Genomic DNA, 19,335 nt, shown 5'->3' with positions numbered 1-19,335 from the left:
AAAGTGATGTCATTAACAGATATTTTACACTTTGTTGACACCAAAATGCAAATTATAGTTGCTACTGTTGATATAGTTGTTCTCAGCCTAAGCTCTATTTTAATGACAGAAAACACAATAATTCTGAGACCCTTTCTCTTTCAAACATGATTACAATGTAAAATGAATGACCAAATATTTTACATAGTTAGGTGTATCATTAAATAGAGCATTTAGAAAACATGATATATTTGATGCCAGAAATAATACTGAAAGTTTGGTCCTTGTCCCCAATGCCAATTCATGACAAATTAACAATGAGGACACAATTTTGAGAAAAAGGAATAAGAAGGTTTATTGCTTTAATAGCAAAGGAGAAGCACAGGAGACTCCAGTCCCAGAGGCTATGGTTCTGCCCATCAGGGAGAAGAGAGAGCTTTTAAAAAAGCTATTCAAGGGCTGGGCTTGTAGCTCAGTAGTGGAGTGCTTGCCTCATATGTGTGACTTGGCACTGCGTTCCATCCTCAGCACCACATTACAAAAAAATTAAGTAAAGGTATAAAAATTTAAGCTCTTCAAAGGCCATATTCCAGGTGTGCCCTAACAGGGTGTCCCAGGTGCACCCTGATGTGTGTTGAAATTCACTTGTTTATTTGGTAGATAGTCACTTTCTAGTTTCCTTTGACATCTCCTTTCTGTGCAGAACAGATAACTCAATGGTCATCTTGTTCCCTGCCTCCAAATTAGGAAGGGGGAGCAGGAGAAGAGAAAAAGAAAAACATGTCCTTTCTAAAATAACCAAGGGTTTATTCAAAAGGTGAAGATCACCACTGTTACAGAAATGCAAACATCGCTTTAAAATAGGAATGAAATGTTGAATTTTTAAAAGAAAAGTTTTGGTTATGTATATGCAAATGTATATATATGTGTTCTGGTTGTATGGTAGTAATGAATAGGTCATAGCAAGCACATTAGTTTTTCAACTCCCAAGGTTGTAACATTTATCAAAGTTCAATGTATGCCCCATGAAATATACACTTTGAATCTAAAATACAAGTAGATACAATGTCCCTAAAATGTGTAAGACTTTAACCGCCACTATTAACTCTTCTATAATTTTATTACTACTACCAGCATCAACATTGTCCTCATATTGCCACATTAAATTTCTGAATGTGTGCCTTCAGCATCAGTGGAGGTAGTTCATGCCTCCTACCCTCTTGTACCATTATGTCTCAACAAATAGATCCTCCTCCCTCCCAATCCTGGACATTCTTTATAAGACCCAGCTGCAAAGCCTGATGTTGGATGTTGTTCTTGTGCCCTGAAAACTTAAACACTGAAATAGGAGTCATTTTTGTAAAAAAGCAATGTGTCTATCCTCCTCTTTATAGTACTACTGTCATGGAAAGTTTGGTCCTTATCCCTGTTGCCAATACGATAACAAGGACATGGTTTTGAGAAAAAGGAAAAAGAAGTTTTATTACTTTGCTAGCAAAGGAGAAACACAGGGGACTCCAATCTCAGAGGCTGTGGTTCTGCCTGGCAGGGAAAACCGAGGGTTTTTAAAGAAGCTATTCAAAGGCCACATTCCAGGTGTCCCCTGACTACAGGGGATCCCAGGTGAAATTCATTTGTTAATTTGGTAGATAGTCACTTCCTAGTTCTCCCCTTGACATCTCCTTCCTGTGGAGAACAGATAACTCAGGGTAATCTTGATCCCAGCTCCTAGGTTAAGGATGGGGAAAGGGAGAAGAAGAAAAAAAAAATGACACTTTTAACAAAAGCAGCAAGGGATACATTCAAAAGGTGAAGTGGACCACTATTACACTCCCTCTCCCACTAATGGATATCTTAGGCCAAGGGAGAAACCAAGAACAGGCCATTTATATTTCTCGAAAATTCCTGATGATTATAATAGTTACCATTATGTGACACCATGTAACATGATCTTAGAGGCCAAAGTTTTCCAACTACAACCTCACAATAAATATTTTTAAAAGAACCTAAATTCCTCTTCCTACAAATGGAAATGAAATTTTCAATCTTCCCCGACATTAAACATGCAGTAATATTTATTTTCACTCATAATAGAATATGAAAATAACATTGTTTTTATAAAGGATTCTGTGAGAGAAAATTTTAAAATGTGTCATTGTTTTCAAAGTCTCGATTTATTTTATTCCTTCATTCATTTTGCTTGGTAACAGTTTGATTACTAATATTCTTCAACTACCCAGTGGAAGATTAAATTTCAAAATGTGAACAAATTCATTTGCATTTTGAAAACATAAATTCAAAATAGTAACAGTAACATAATAAAGAAGCTACATGGCTGGATGAAAAAGATTCTTGTGGCAAATACATTATGGCAACCTTCAATTCAGTCTTCTTGATTAAATACTTAAAAAGTGAATCAAGATACTCACAGATTGTTATCACAAACCAAGGACCACTATGAAGATACAATGATTGGGTGATTATTTAAACTACCTTTAATGAGAATGAGTAATGTTGACTCTCTGAGATTACATTCATTTATACGGCAATAGAAGTCCACTTTCAACTTCACTAATTTTGCCACTACATAGGATTTGGCAAAATGCCTGGCACAGCTAGACACATGATAAATATTTCTTCAATGAATAAGTAGAATAACTTAATTATCAACCAAGCATAAGGAAACAATACAATAATTCAGACACATTTCCAATCAGAAATATTGGAATTAAGATTACAAAAAAATGCTAACTTCGGGCTGGGGTTGTGGCTCTGTGGTAGAGTGCTTGCCTGGCATGTGTGAGGCTCTGAGTTCAATACTCAGCACTGCATAAATATAAGTAAATAAAATAAAGGTATACTGTCCATCTACAACTAAAATTTTTTTAAAAGTCACCATCTATTAGATCTGTTTTTTAAGACCATTTATTAAATTAATTTTAATCATTTTTTAATCAGAATGTAATCATTTTACCATTTGTCAGAAGGATATATTGTTTCTCTAACATGCCTATCTCACTCCTTTCTCAGAATATTTCCACTTGTATATTCCCATTGCCTTAACTATCTGCATTGCTTTCTACTTCCCTTTGTTTAGGGCTCTTCTTAAATACTACCTCATCAGGGAGGCCTTCTTTTATTTATATTAACAAACAATGTTTCACTCATTATCCTCTGCCTTATTTTCATTTTGATAATTTAACCACATATGACATCATATGTAAATATATATATATAAATTGTCTTCTTTCAATAGAATATAAGTTCAATAAGAGATGGAATCTGTCTTGTTCACTCAATAACTAACATAGTACTGGAACTATGGTAGGTAATAAATGTTAGTTGGATGGATGAAATAGGGATTAAACTTAATTTGGTAATTTTTTTATCATTATTTATGAGAGAACATTCTGCCAAAAATGCTGCTCTCTCATTTCTATGAATTCTAGAGATTTGGCTTTCTTGTTTATAATTTAAACTGTAAGAGACACATACTTTATATTAGTAAAAAAAAAGAATGTTGACATTAACAGAATTAGTTGTTGACATTAAGAGCATTTTCAGAAAAAAAAAAAAAGATACTGTGGCCATATCCATTTACAACTTGACCAAATGCCAAGGTAATATGTAAATAACTGTTGCCTCTCATTAGGCCAGCAATATGTTATCAATACTCTTATATTGTATCTATTATATATTCTTGCTCCAGAGTCTTCATATTCCATTAGTTACCTATGGGAAATGGTATTAATACATGCTCTGCATGAAACATCACTAGCACAATTTCTGGAGCTTCTGAAAAAATAAGATATTTGTTCCACCTTACTTGATAGAAAAATATAGAGAGAAGGTGTGTAAGTAGAGGTATACAAAGGAGGTTGGATTAATACTATTTTATGCCAAGAATGGTGGGGCACCACTATTATTACAGCAACTCGGGAGTCTGAGGCAGATCAAGTTCAAGTTCAAGTTCAAGGCCAGCCTCAGTAACATATTGAGAACCCCTAGCAATTTAGCAACACCCTGTCACAAACTAAAAAGTAAAATAAAATATAAAGTGTAGCTCAATTGTGAAGCAACCCTGGATTCAATCACCAGTATCTATGTATGTATGTATATATGTATGTATCTATCTTTCTCTATATATGTATATGTTATATATAACTATATATTACATATACTATATTATTATGTATAATTTATATATATATAATACATATATAATATTTTGTAATCATTTTAGCTATTTCAGTGCTTCACAAAATTAATATGTTTAGGAATCACCTAGGATCTTGTTAAATTTCAGATTCTGATTCTGCAGATCAGACTGAGAACAAAGCCTGTGTGTTTTTAACAAGTTCTCAGGTAATGCTAATATTGCTAGTCCTTGGGCCACTTTGATCTGCAAGAAATTATCATTCTGACATTACTGGATGAAGTAAAAGAAAATCAATGATTTCCCAAACTGTGATATAATATTACAAGTAAGAGTTGAGATTATGCAGCTTTAAAATTACAACAAATTCAGTTCAAACATAGAGCTACCTGAAGTATTTTATTGTGCGGTTCATCCATCCATCCATTTATATATTCATATATGTAATATGTTAGTCACTTCATTTGGGGAAAAACAACTCACCATTTGTTCAGCTCCTCCTTTACTCTATACACTCTCACATATATTATTTCATTTCAAGATTGAAACATACATTTTTGGGGAAAAAAAGATGAACCATATTTGTTAGACATAGTTTTCTCTCCAGTCAATGTGTTGATGTTAATTCCCAATGATTTTCCACGTTATCACTTGTGTTTTTACCCATATTCTATTCATAACGCTCCTCCTGCTGATATAAACCAGAACATAACTTCACTTGGCCTCCTTACTGACTTGGTTTCATGTTTTTCCCATACCAGCACAAAGGTTTTACTTTTCCCCTGCATGTCCTAACCACAATTATCAGAGAAGTTGATGGAACTTGCTGTGCTTATCTTTATGAATCCTTGTAGAAATGCCAGTAAATCTCTTTTGCTCTCTGCAGGTTGCATTTTTCAATCAAATTAATTAGTTTATTCATAGAGAAGAAAATCTTCTGTTGTCCCTACACCAGTTGTCTTCTTGTACTTCCACAGTTGGAAGTTTTGTCTTTTTCCTCTCTCTCCCTCACCTCCTACTACCCTTAGGGTATTATGCTACATAAAACGGAAACAAAACAAAAATCATTTAGCTTCTTTTTAACTTAGGATTTCTAACTGAAGAATGTCAGCAGACATTGGGTTGTTTTCATTGTTTTGTTTTGATTAATGAAACCAGTACCGCTTAACTCTCTTATTTCCATGTGATAGGCATGCTTAGAGATTTGTGACTAACCAATATCAGCATAGTGATTCTACTTCATAGCATGTTTTAACAAACTTTTTCAGTGTATTAGTTTTCACTGCATCATTAATTTAAATGCATGGGTACCAGAATTGGGGAGGAAAGAAAAAAGGAAGGAAAGAATCAAATGAGAGTGGAGTTAAAAAAAAAGTGGAAGAAAGGAAGGAAAACCATTAATATTTTTATGTTTTAACTGAATTCTTTGTGTGCATATTTTAAATGTCTTCATTGTGAAAAAAGAATTTCAAATGCAATTTTCATCATTCTGATCATGCAGAAAAAATTCTCAAATATACTCTTTGAAAAAAATGAATGAGGTAATTTGAGTTGGATTATATATATGGAATATTATATATATATATATATATATATATATATATATAGAGAGAGAGAGAGAGAGAGAGAGAGAATGCAAATTGGTATGTTATGGTTAAAGTACTTAACCTATGAAAAAACATGTTATTAACCTATGGAAAAACATGTTATTTTTAACATAGTTTTTAACCTATGGAAAAACATGTTATTTTTAAGTATGATCTTTCTTTACATTTTATAATAATTTTGCATTCACAAACTACTTTTTAAAACTATATCTCAACCAGCATCTTTTATTGGTATATTAGTCTCACAGACCTGTCATTGTTGTATAAATCAGTTGAAACCAAGGATCACAGAGGAGAAGTATATTGCCCCCGTTCACATTTTAAAAATGTTTGAGAAAGTGAGAGCTTCTCCTTTAAATAAACTGGTGAAGATTTTAGACACAGTGAAAATGAGAGAATGTTATTGCTCATTTCTAAAAATCTTATTATTTTGAATAATTATTGTTTATAAGACAAATAGCAGTTCCTAGATGTATAAAAGTAGTGCCTGTAAGAACAAAGCAAGGATTACTATTTCCAAAGCAAAAATCATTTTAACTGTTAAAAAGGGAAAAAATGAACTAAAAATAAATACAAAGAAAAGACTAAACACAACTACTATCTTGTTTAAAACATTAAAATCTGGCATATTGTAATGCACTAATAACTGTCCTCCCTTTATTCCATGGCTTAGCTAATATGCCTTTTTTTTTTTTTTTTTTTTTTTTTTTAGTTTTAGGTGGACACAATACCTTTTTATTTTTTTATGTTGTGCTGAGGATCAAACCCAGGGCCTCACACATGCGAGAAGAACACTACACAGCTGAGCCCCAGCCCTAGCCCCTAATATGCCTTCTTGATAGGTCTCCTACTTAAAGCCTTCTATGGCTTTTTCTTCAACTCAATCTAGAACTCAATGCCCTTATCTTTTACCTTTACTGAGGTTGGCATATATTATCAGGTTCCTACTTGTATTTCAATCATATATCATGCCTTATCTCTCTAAGCTTCCCTCCTGCAACTCTTCAGTCCCATAGGCCTTTTGATCCCTCCACCAAGCTGACCTATCCCTCTTTTATGGCCTTTGGACTGGTTATTCCTACTGCCTGAAATACTCTTCATCCTTATCTGCAAATGCTGATTTCTTCCAGTCATTCAAATCTCAAGCTAAATGATACTAACATTGAAAGTCCTTCCTGGATCACAAAGTTGAAAAGTAGCCCCTCAACCACTCTAACATACTACCTTTCAGTCTCTTTAAAATCTATATTCCTATTTGCTATTTTTCTTGTTTGTGGTCTTTTTATTATTGGCTGTCCGTGACTCCAGAATATAAGCTCCATGAGATCTGGGACTTTACCTCTTATGATTACTATTGTGTTTTCAGTGCCTTGAGTTGTATCATAACTCAATGTCTTCCAATAATGTTATTAATATACATATATATATATACATTATATATACATTAATATATATGTACATTAATATGCATATATATCACATATATATCACAATGAATATATATCAAACAATTTGTTGTTAGTAAATATATTGATAGACAAAATTAACAAATGTTGAATATAAATATTTTTAAATTTTAATAGCAAACTTATCTTTATTTTAAATTTTCTTTTTTACTTTTGTTGTATCAATTTAAGGACTTTTGCATGGTTTCAGTTATACCTAATATGCTTAGAGAAAACATAATTATCATTCCTCTCATCCCTAAACCTAGTATTAGGCAGAGATAATGACTTCTGACTTGTCTATCCACATCCTTTCTTTGGAAGAGAGAGATAAGAAGTATAGACTAATGCATTTTTGGTTATTAGCAATTTACTACACTAAATCAATAATATGTTTGGAAATACTATGTAATGCTCCAAACTGAAGTTAGTCATAAGTATAATAATTATGATAGAAAAAACTTGCTGATATTAACTTAAAGCATTAAATAAAATCTAGAATTAATATTTTTGAAGGTCAATGTCCTTCGTTCCTAATCAGATTTTTGTTTCCTCCCAAAATACTGTCAAAAATAAGGCCCAGCAAAATTTGCATAATGCCTTATCTCATTTAATAGAATTTAATAGGTTTTATGCATGAACATGCACAAAGTTAGCACAAGTGGCATCAAATTCTCAGTTATCCACAAACATTCGTGTTTCTCAATTTGCTTTGTTTAAATAAAATTTTGTGTATGTGTATTCAAAGTAATTATCTAGAAGATACTATGTTTTACTAGGGGTTCCTTATTAGTGTCTCAATTTTAATACTCTTAAGTTGTTTTCATGAAAGCTATGATGACTAAAAGGTTGCTCTTGCATTCCTGATGATCATTCTAAAAATCTTAACACAAAAAAGTACCCCAATTTTTCCTGTGATCAAAGGTATTTCTATGCTGGACTTATTTAAGTAGTACTATTGCCACTTTAGGATTTTTATCCTCCATTGTGATGTGGGTGAGAAAATCACATACACATTTTGTATGTATGAACATTGGGTATCATCTAATGATAGATGTCCCTTTAACAAGGGAATTTTTTGAAATAATTTTTTTAAATGTTATAATAATAGAAGACGTGGAATTTCAATTCCAGTTGGAATTATCTTTTTCTCGCAACTCATTCTCACACTGCAATTAATTAATTGATTAGTATGAATAATTAATACCATGTTGTTAGTCCTAATGAAAAAAAGGGAGCATAGGAATAATGGGAAAATGTATTTAGTTTCCTGAAGAATATTGAAAAATGAAGTTCTCAAAAGAGAACACTGAAGTATCAGTATGGGAAGGTCAGTAAAAGAGGAGATTGAATTTTTAACTTTTTTTTTTCCCTGAGGTTACTCTAGTTAAGTCACATAGATCATTGCAAAAAAGAAGTTCTAGCTTGTAGACAGTTGGCATATGACCACAAGTAGGTGGTTCTGTATCTTATGATTTATGATGATAAATGAATGAAGTAAATAAATTGACCTGTGGGTATTAGGGGGAGGCAAACTCAATACTTATAACTATTATAATTCTCACCTCCAAGGTTAGTTGCAATCATTTCAGCAAGGAAAACATGTCAATATGCATAGACTAATATCTCTTAGCTTGGAATATTGATATAGTTTTGAAAATTCTTTCTTAAATAGGCCTTACTCTTCTTTCAAAAAGACATGAGCTTAAAAATGTGTTTTTCCCCTCCTTATTGTCATACTATAATTTTGTACCAGAATAGCAATCCTCCCAGCATATCTAATGAGTTTCTTTAGTCCTATTTTAAAGCTTTTAATCTTTATAAATAATAGCTAAGTAAACTTAAGGCACTTGGACAATTTTGTTAGCTTAATGTATTCAAATCCACAGTTGGCACTTCATTTCTTTTCATTTAAAAATAAATCTATCTTGTCTCGATAGGCTCTACATGAATACACACACCTAACAATATAAATCAAAGCAACACATCCAGAATGATGAAATCTGCTTTTTACCTTTACAAGAAATATGCTATTTTCAGAAAGGTCTCAAAAACTTTTTATTAAGTCAATATAAAATCTCAAAATAATTCATAGTCATACTGTATTTGAATAAGGATTTCTAAATGCAGTTGGGAAACTTTTTTTTTTAATTTCAAGAGGATTTCCATAAACAGATGAGTAACTCTTTAATATCTTCATGGGCTTTTCCTTCAGAAGAGAAGTTTCCTGTCAACTGTAGCTAATAGGTGATTTTATGTACATGGATTCCTGTGTATGCTTCTGTGCCTTCTACATTCATTATGACAAAATGTTGGATATTCTTAAAGCATAGTTCTATAGATAACAGTCTACCTATGTGATATCACCACTTCTGTTGCAAAACTGAAACCCATAGTTACTGACATGACAATCCAACTATAATGTCTCATGAAGAAAAGCCACAAGCCTTAAAAACAAACTGAGAATCCAGCCTAAGCTACCAAGCTGCATCAAAATAATAGGAAGATTCTAAACCTTGCTCTTTTTATTTAGTTTTTTCACAGTATATTGATAGACCTTTATTTTATTCATTTATATGCAGTGCTGAGAATCAAACCCAGTGCCTCACACTGCTTGGCAAGTGCTCTACCACTGAGCCACAACTCCAGCCTGCTCTTTTTATTTTGAGATGGGGGTCTCACCAAGTTGCCCTGGCTGGCCTTGAACTCATGATCTTCCTGCCTCAATCTTCCAGGTAGCAGGGATTACAGACATGTGCCATGTTATCTGGATAAATTTGCTATTTTTGTTAGTTAAATATAAATGAAGACTTACTTGCTTTGTTTTTCCATGCTAGCTACCCTGAGGCATTCCCATCTTGAATTTAGGAGATTCATTTGTTCTTGTACTTCAGTTTCTTCATCTTCTGATAATTTTCCTGCTCCAATCAGTTGACTTCCCAACTGTAGAACATTACCAACTCGTCCCTGATGGGATGTCAAATCCATCATATATCCCTGACAAAAAAAGTTAACAATTATAATAAATGCTTTATGTAATTGAATTTGATTTATTTTTTGAGTTTTAAACCTGAAGTTCATTAAATGTATGTTCCCATTAAAAGTATTTCATTTTTTTGGGGGGGGGGGTACCAGGGATTAAACTGAGGGGCACTCAACCACTAAGCCACATCCCCAGCCCTATTTTATATTTTATTTAGAGACAAAGTCTCACTGAGTTGCTTAGTGCCCCACTTTTGCTGAGGTTGGCTTTGAACTGGCGATCCTCCTGCCTCAGCCTCACAAGCCACTGGGATTACAGGCATGTGCCATGGCACCCGGCAGCATTTCAATCTCAAATGAAACTGTAAACTATTTTTTTAGTTGTCAATGGACTTTATTTTATTTATATGCAATGCTGAGAATTGAACCCAGTAACTCACACATGCTAAGCAAGCACTCTACCCACAATCCCAGCCCTGTAAACCATTTTTTAACTATTTATTTTTTAGTTGTAGTTGGACACAATATTTTATTTCTTTATTTTTGTGCGGTACTGAGGACTGAACCCAGGGCTTTGCACTTGCTAGGCAAGTGCTCTACCACTGAGTCACAATCCCAGCCCTGTAAACATTTTTAATATGAATTAAAATTACTATCTTAGGACACTTTCTATAGAAGCAAACCCTGAGAAAGAGATTTTAGTGCAAGTGATTTATTAAGAAAGAGCTCCCAGAAGGATGTGCAGGAGTACTGAAGAAGCAAGAAAGAGTGTAGGAAGGGGAGGAAGCCAAGCAAGCATATCATCTTGGGCTTTTCCTTCAGAAGAGAAGTTTCCTGAAGTCTCCCTCTGAAGGTAGTACAACCCACTATCACTCAGGTATTCTGAGGTATACTTCAGAATTATGATTTTTGATGATAACTGTTGGAACACACCTATATTTGAACATACCTAAGAATTATCCCTTGTTATTGCCTTGGCATAAGGGGGCTGGGATTTTAAATTCTTACAGGAGTCATTGGCAAACCAGATCTTAACCCCTTGGAGGGTTGTTCTCCAAAAGAGAACTTCAAGTACTGGCTGATGAAATCCTAAGCACATAAACATTATTTGTTTCCATCTCAAAATGAAACTATATTTACAAATTACAATGCTCTTTTATAGAGTAATTGAGAAAAAAGAAAGGGGGACGTGCCATTATAAGTCATGTGCTTGATTTCATAAATCAATGCTTTTTGTTTTACCTCATGAGTATGAAATTGTTCTTTTACTTCTTCTACATCATTCGAAATCTCTCCTTGTGCTTGCAACGTGTCTTCAGCAGAAAGAAGCCATGAGAGTACTTCTTCTAAAGCTGTTTGGTAACTGTCCAGGTTTACTTCAGTCTCCATCAATGAACTGCCAAATGACTTGTCTTCAGAAGCTTCCAAATGCTGAACAATAAAATAAATTGGGTGTTATACAATTAGTGTCTTTGCAGACTGTTCCAGTACATTAAATGATAAATCGAATGAAATATTTAAATGCTAGAAATGTCCACTTGCATTATCAGAGACATGAACAGCAGACACATATAATACCAAGCCTGAATTTTAACATCCTCACAAATACACAAATTCACAAATGACAGCTGGCATCCACACTAAATTAAGATTTTATTAATGCTCTTCTGGATTACTATAAAGAGTGAATTAGTATATGATCTTTGTAGGTTGCCTTTAAAATGCTATGCAATTTCATCCATAGGTTACATTTTCCAGTTCATATTTAAAATATTTTACACATACTTTACTGGGATTATATTTACATGTATTTGGAATTCCTTTAAAGGAAACATTTCTTCCAAGATGACTTTGTATAAGAAAATATTTCCAAAACTTCACAGAACAGTAAAAGTATCAATAAGAAAATAACTGTGTGTGTAGAGGAGATGAAGATAAATTTTTAAAAAATATGTTGAAGACTTGTCTAAAACTTCTAACAGGATAAAAAATTTTATAAATTATTTACAGGAGAAAAATAACTAGCAAGACAATTTCTTACTCTTGCTATGAAATAGGTGCTAACCAATATAATTACTTAGATATTAAATAAATATAAGTAAACTGTTACAAATATGTTTCTTGAAATTTCCACTAGAATCCTAAAGCTAAGTATAAACAGTACAAAGTGCCCATTCTCTAAAGAAAAAGTCTAAGCTCTTACGAAGGAATTGCTAAAAGGTTATCATAAAACTGATCTCACAACCCCTAACCTACTATCTAGCTCAAAGGTGCTTAAGGTGAAGAAAGGATATTGACTGGAGAAATTTTATTAGAAAGGGTTCTTCTGGAGTGGGTGGACTTCTGAATGGCCAAAACTCCCCACCCAAAGCCAAGCAATAGAGACAGGGTCATTTACACAATTCAGCATTCGCCTCTAAACCTGGCGTGCATTGGCTGATATTCAGCTACTATGAGAACAATTCCATGAAGCATCAGAAGATATCTGTTGGGGTGACTTATGTGCTGTTTTAACCTTAGGACAATTATTAAGGGAAAATATTTGAATAAATAGAAAAGTCTACGTAAGTTTTTTCTTTGAGTCAAATGCACTGATGATGGGTTTCTGGGCATCAGAAATCATGACTGTATTTAAGAGTTTCATGATGAAGTAAAGAACATAGGCAAACAGTTCATGGAGTTAAACAGAGTCAATAGAATATTGAAAAAGTGTTTGGAAAGGAGTCTTGTGTGCACCCCAATTACTGCAAGCCAGCACAGGATCCTAACAAGAAGATTTTGAAAATGAAACAAAAGGCAACATAAAATTTCCAGGAGCTATTTGGAAATTTTATGTTCTTGCCCAGAGAAAACCCAACTTTTTAAAAATATATACATTATTTTGTTTATTTATTTTTACATGGTTCTGAAGATCAAACCCAGTGCATCACATGTGCTAGGATAGTGTTCTACCACTGAGCTACAACCCCAACCCTGGAAATTCAACTTTTGATGGTTTTCCCCCTGGTATGACTGTCTTATATTTCTAGGCCACCTCAATGCTGGGCCTTAGCCAACTGAGCTGCCAGCAACAACCTAACTGTGCTCTTATGATAAATTCTCCAGTTTTAAAACCAATATAATTGTAAATTTCCCCCAACTGTTAAATCCTTTAAGATTACAAAGCATAGCGGCAATTGTTAGAGTTATCTTTTCATCAAACAATGTACTCCTTTCCTGTCTATAGAGAACTATTCAAAATAGGCCATCCTGGTAAGTCAAAATCACCTACCTTTAGTATGTCAAATAAAGAATTATTCACATGGGATCCCAAAGGGATCTGTAATGTATTACACATTCCATAGTGTATCCTTTTTTTATCTTGAAATATTAATAGTCAATATCAAAGTAAGCATTAAGGAGAAAAGTTAAAATGGTAGCCTAAAGAGATGTGTCTAGGTGGAATCACGATTGTGAACCTGTGTATTTACCACAGGACCCTGAATTCAAAAGGAACCCAAGTTTGGGCTGGGGCTGTAGATCAGTGGTAGACTACTTGCCTAGCATGTGTGAGGCACTGCGTTTGATCCTTAGCACCACATAAAAATAAGGAAATAAAATAAAGGCATGCTATCCGTCTATAACTACAAAAAAAAAAAAAGGAACCCAAGTTTATTTTATCTGTTGTTGCTATTTTTAACTTTTTAATAATTTTGTCTTAGTACTTGGGTTTTTAAAGAGAAGTCCAATGGGATGAGGAAGCATGGATTTGAGAAGAGGAGATACATGCAATATGTGTGTCTCCTCCTTGTACATATAGTATTTTCAATGCCCCTTGAGTAGAGAAGGCTTATGAACTCACAGTATTTAAGTTTAACAAGACTCAAAGAGAATACAAGATGAGACTGTTATGTCTGTAACTGAGTAAAGGAAGGCACTCAGAGCCCCAGCCCCTGGTAGATCATGCTTCCCATTTGAATCAGACCTTATTTGAAATGCAGAAAGAAGGCAATTCTAATAAAACACAAAAGACCAAGAACCCCTATCATGTCCTTTCCTCTATGTGCTGCCTGCCTGCTTGAGCAACTTACACTGAAATTGATCACACAGAAAGAAAAAGTTAAAGGACCCATAGTTCCTTTTGCATTTTAGTCGTTGCTTACTCAGTAAGCTGAAAAGAGGAAGTATTGCTAGAATATAAGCATTTCAAAAAGTAAAATAAAAACAACTAATTTGTGTGTTTCTACATTCTGGTAAGAATGAATACATATACATTTTCTAGCAATGAGATGCAAATTATACAATCTGGTGATTTTTTTATGAGTTAAACACTCTAAAAATGGCATTCACAACTGAAATTGCACAATATAACAATGAACAGTAAAACCCAGCTTAACACTTTAAATTTTTAACTGTCTTTATTCACTATAATGTTAAATAGCAAATAAACACCATGAAAAGTGAGAGGGAGCATGGAATAAACAGCTTTATATTTTAGTAATTTTAATATACTCTTTTCCTACTCTTTGAATAAGGAGTTGTGCATTTCATTTGGGGGGGTGCAGGCAGTGCTGGGAATTGAACCCAGGACTTTGAGCATGTTAGGCGAGTGCCTACCACTAAGCCATATCCCCAACCTCCAAGCATTTCATTTTTAACTGGGACCTCCAAATTATGAAACCAGTCTTGAATCTAAATTAAAAACACTTCAATCTAATTCTGAACTTCTGCCTTCTCTAGGTTACAAGTGAAAGGAAATGGGATATTTATTATGGCAGTAGTAGAATGTGGTTGTTAACCTCAGGGGCTTTAGAGATAAACAGTGGGTGTTTGTATCTTGACTCTGATCAAAGGTCTTATCATATTGGGAAGCTACTTAGCCCTTCTATAACTCTGATATATAAAATAGGAACAATAATACTTTCTTCCCTAAGATTTAAAGAAGAGTATATAAAGTACTTAGTAGAATGCCTGACTTTATATAATAACACAATAAATCATGTTATAGTTGTAATTATTATTAGATTCCTATTTACATAAGAACTATTTTGAAACATATCCTGCCCCAAGGTTATCTGTTTAAGTCACTTCCCAGATTTCTGGAACCAGACAATTATTGTAGAAAAATGACTCCAAAAACATATAAGCTTCAATGATTTAAATAAGCTGTTACAGATTTGAAGCTAAATTTAGTGTCTTTTTTAGAGTTCTTTAAAATCATTAGAAGTCTTTCATTCAAATATCTTCTCTAAATAATAAATTATAAAAAGCATATAATTCAATTTATACAACACTATACCATTGTGCAAATTTAATTAAAAATTAAATAACATTTACTGATAGTTAATATAGGCATACATTTTGGAGAAAAATTTAAAAGCCATATTCTTTAAATGCATGTCCTTTAAAAGACATCTAAATGATTTGTCTGAAGATGTTCATAAAACAAAACCTTTTCACAGATAACATTCTTAAATTTACATTAAAACATGGATGCCAGGGCTGGTCATGGATGACCGCTCAAGTGGTAGTGTGCTCGCCTGGCATGCACAGGGTGCTGGGTTTGATCCTCAGCACCACATAAAATATAAAGATGTTGTGTCCACCGTAAACTAAAAAATAAATATTAAAAAATTCTCTCTCTCTCTCTCTCTCTCTCTCTCTCTCCTTCCCTCCCTCCCTCCCTCCCTCCCTCCCTCTCTCTCAAAAAAAAAAAAAAGCATGGATGAGCTGAGTAAAAATATGAGTAACTTAATTATCTACATCCATAACATCAACTATATATACATACATTTCACTATAAATAAAATTATGATCAAACTTGTCATTTTGGCTCTGAACAATTCTTTCTTTATATAAACCATTGTTTTTTATATTCAAATTTATTATCTATCAGTGATTTATGAAATAAAATTTGTAGGTTGTGACAAGGAATATTTTAAAATTAAAATTTAAAATAAGAGTCTCTCACTTATACTAAGGATTATTATTATTTTCAAAATTCTTGTTTCAGTTTTGCATACTGTATGTATGTATATCTATGTGTATGTGTTTGTGTGTTTGTGTTTACACATGCACATTTCTTCTGGGTCAAATTATTTTTTTTTCTGCAGTTCATGAAACAAAATTGGAAATGATTCTAGGATTTCAGATGAGGTGAGTTAATAAAAGAGTAAACTTGCTTGAATTCCACATTTGTTCATTTTCAGTAGAACCCTTGGAATAAAGGACACTTAATTTAAAACATCTTTCACAAACTATTTACAGTTAAAGAGACAATAGAGAGGGTTATGCTTTAAGTTTCAACATTCTTAAATATGTTTTTATCATCATAGAATTTCATATAGAACATATGTGTGTGGCCAGTTTATATATGCCATATATCACAGCACATTTTCTAGGAAACTTGAAACTTTTTTGTGAAAGATATGAGTACAAGAAAGACACTCATATATAAATTGGGTTACTTAGTTTTTTGGTGTTACATTTTTGAGTTCTTTATATATTCTGGATATTGAAGCCCTATCTCAGAAGCTGGTAGCAAAGGTCCTGTCCCATTCTTGCTTCATACTCTTGTTTACTTCACTGTGCAGAAGATTTGAATTCAATAGCATTGCATTTATTGATTTTTGGTTTTACTTCTTGTGCTTTCCGGATCTTATTAAGAAAGTTGGTTCCTGTGGCAACATGTTGAAGTGTTGGGTCTGCATTTTCTCCTAGCAGTTGCTCAGTTTCTGGTCTAATTCCTAGGTCTTAATCCACTTTGAATTTAATTTTGTACAAGTTGATAAATAGGGGTTCAGTTTCATTCTTCTACATAGAGATATTTCTCAAAAGAAGAAATATACAAATGGCCAACAAATGCATGAAAAAAAATGTTCAACATCACTAGCAATTAGAGAAATGCAAATAAAAACCACACTTAGATTTCATCTCACTCCAGGCAAAATGGCAATTATCAGGACTACAAGTAACAATAAATGTTGGTGAGCATGTGGAAGAAAAGGTACACTCATACCTTGCTGGTAGAACTGCAAATTGGGGCAACCACTCTGGAAAGCACTGTCAACATTCCTCTAAAAACTTGGAATAGAACCAGTATTTGACCCAGTTAACCCACTTCTTGGTGTATATCCCAAAGAATTAAAAAAAAAATCATACTACAACAAAACAGCCACTTCAATGCTTACAAAACCTCAATTCTTAATAGGTAAGCTATGGAAACCAACATAGGTACCCTTCAATAGATGAATGGATAAATCAAATGTGGTATATTTACACAATGGAGTATTACTCAGCCATAAAGAAGGTGACAATTATGTTATTTGTCTGTAAATGGATGGAACTGGAGACTGTGATACTAAGTGAAATAAGATCCAGAATGTGAAAGGTTTAATGTTTTCTCTTATATGTGGAAGCTAGTCTAAAATGAGGAGGAACAAAAGAAAACATAAACAGGGGCAGGGAATTTCATCAAAATAAAGACCAGTGAAGTAGAAGAAGGGAATTAAGGAGGAGGGGAAAGGAAGAGGGATGAGATAAGAGAAAAAGAGTAGAATGAGTCTGACCTAACTTTCCTATGTACCTATATAAATATACTACAGTGAATCTCACCATTATGTATATCTTAAAAAACTAATTTTAGAAAACTTTAAGTAAACAGAAGAAAGATCAGCAGAGTTTAGGAAAGGGAACAAGTGGAAGAAGAAGGGGGAGGTTAAGGGGAAGTACTAGGGCCTACATTAGAGAAAAATTACATTCCATGCATTTATAATTATGCCAAAATGAATGCTAATGTTATGTATAACTTATATGAGCCAATAAAAATGAAAAAGAAGATAGATAGCAGTCTTTTATTGAATGGAGATATCAGTATCATCAGCTAGAAAGAGATTTTTCCTATGCTTCAATCCTATTTTATTTTTTTGTCTTTATAACGTTTCTCTATTCCACTGGGCAAAAAATAATTATTAGAAAGGTATAGAAATGACTGAGTGAAAAAAACTTATCATTATTTTCAGAATAAACATCACTAAAATTTATTCAAAACTATCCATACACTTCAGGGGTTTTATTACTGTTCTTTTGTGTGAAAAAGTATTAGATATTGTTGCCTACATTCCTTAAAAACATTGATCATGCATTAAAGGTAGAGGAATAGAGAAGGAAAAGGTAAAACTATGAGGAGAGACAACTGATTAACTGATTTACTCCTACAGTATCCAGGAAAACATTAGGAAACTCATTTCTAGTGACAATTTCTAGTAATGGAAATCTCTAGTAATAACGTCTATTACCTCCTAATAAAATACAGAACTATAGCTTTGACTACTTCACAACCATTCTGTAAAACCCAGTTTATTATATTTCTGATTTTAGGTAAGTTATTTACAAATGCTGTGCTCAGTTTCTCCATCTGTAAAACAAGGAATGTAAAAATATATGTCCTTAAGATTGTTGGAAAGATTACATGTGATAATGGATATAAAATGCTGAGCACATTCTAGATTCCAAGAAATGCGCTGCAATGCTTGTATTTGGGGCCCATGTTCATTGAAATGGCAAATGATTTTTATGAGGAAACAGTTGGATGAGCTGTGTGTATTTTTGGAACCATGATTTTGGCAATTCAAACTGAGATAAGTCATCAAATGGCTACATATACATAGTGAAACCAGCAATTCAACAAACCACAAAACCGCTAGAAAAATAGCTGGCATGTTTCCAGAGGGCACACTCTATCACTGAGCAGTTTTATATCACTGATGAAACTGATCTATTTTGGTTACCTCCCCAAATTCAACCTTAAAATGAGATATGCGATTTAACCTGGATAAAACATTTTTCTTGTTCTTGAATACACAAATGCTTCAAGGACATTTAAAAATTTTATCATTCTTAGTTCATTTAAATGTGTTGTGCTTCTTATTTTTAAACATAGAATCTAAGTCAATGCATGGATGGTGAATTTTTTTGGTGTATTCTATAATCTTTTTATCCCTCAGTGAAAGATTATTTCAGAGCTAGAGGATTACAGAGGGATAACCAAGTGGTTCTTTTACTAAATAACAGAAGTGCAGTTCAGAGGAACCAGGATTAGTATCTGGAAATATTCTTGCCATACTTCTACTGTGTTTCCTCTGAGATAGGATATGTAAACCAGGGTATTATTCAGAGCATGTAAATG

General features: G+C 33.2%; 1 protein-coding gene across 15 annotated transcripts in view; it reads right to left on the bottom strand.

The window, feature by feature from the left end:
- Nucleotides 1-19,335, bottom strand: part of Dmd (dystrophin) — a 2,094,227-nt gene that overhangs the window by 1,449,227 nt on the left and 625,665 nt on the right. For all 15 annotated transcript variants that reach the window (XM_078034984.1, XM_078034996.1, XM_078034982.1 and 12 more), the window contains 2 exons: nucleotides 11,412-11,600; nucleotides 10,003-10,184 (listed from right to left, as the gene is read on the bottom strand). In XM_078034984.1, the coding sequence (XP_077891110.1) occupies nucleotides 10,003-10,184; nucleotides 11,412-11,600 (371 nt within the window). The remainder of the gene's footprint in view (nucleotides 1-10,002; nucleotides 10,185-11,411; nucleotides 11,601-19,335) is intronic.

Source organism: Ictidomys tridecemlineatus, chromosome X (genome assembly GCF_052094955.1).
Source record: "Ictidomys tridecemlineatus isolate mIctTri1 chromosome X, mIctTri1.hap1, whole genome shotgun sequence".
In the NCBI taxonomy this organism is placed as follows: Eukaryota; Metazoa; Chordata; class Mammalia; order Rodentia; family Sciuridae; genus Ictidomys; species Ictidomys tridecemlineatus.
Note: the sequence above shows the minus strand (reverse complement) of the source record. Positions and strands in the feature narration are given on the sequence as shown.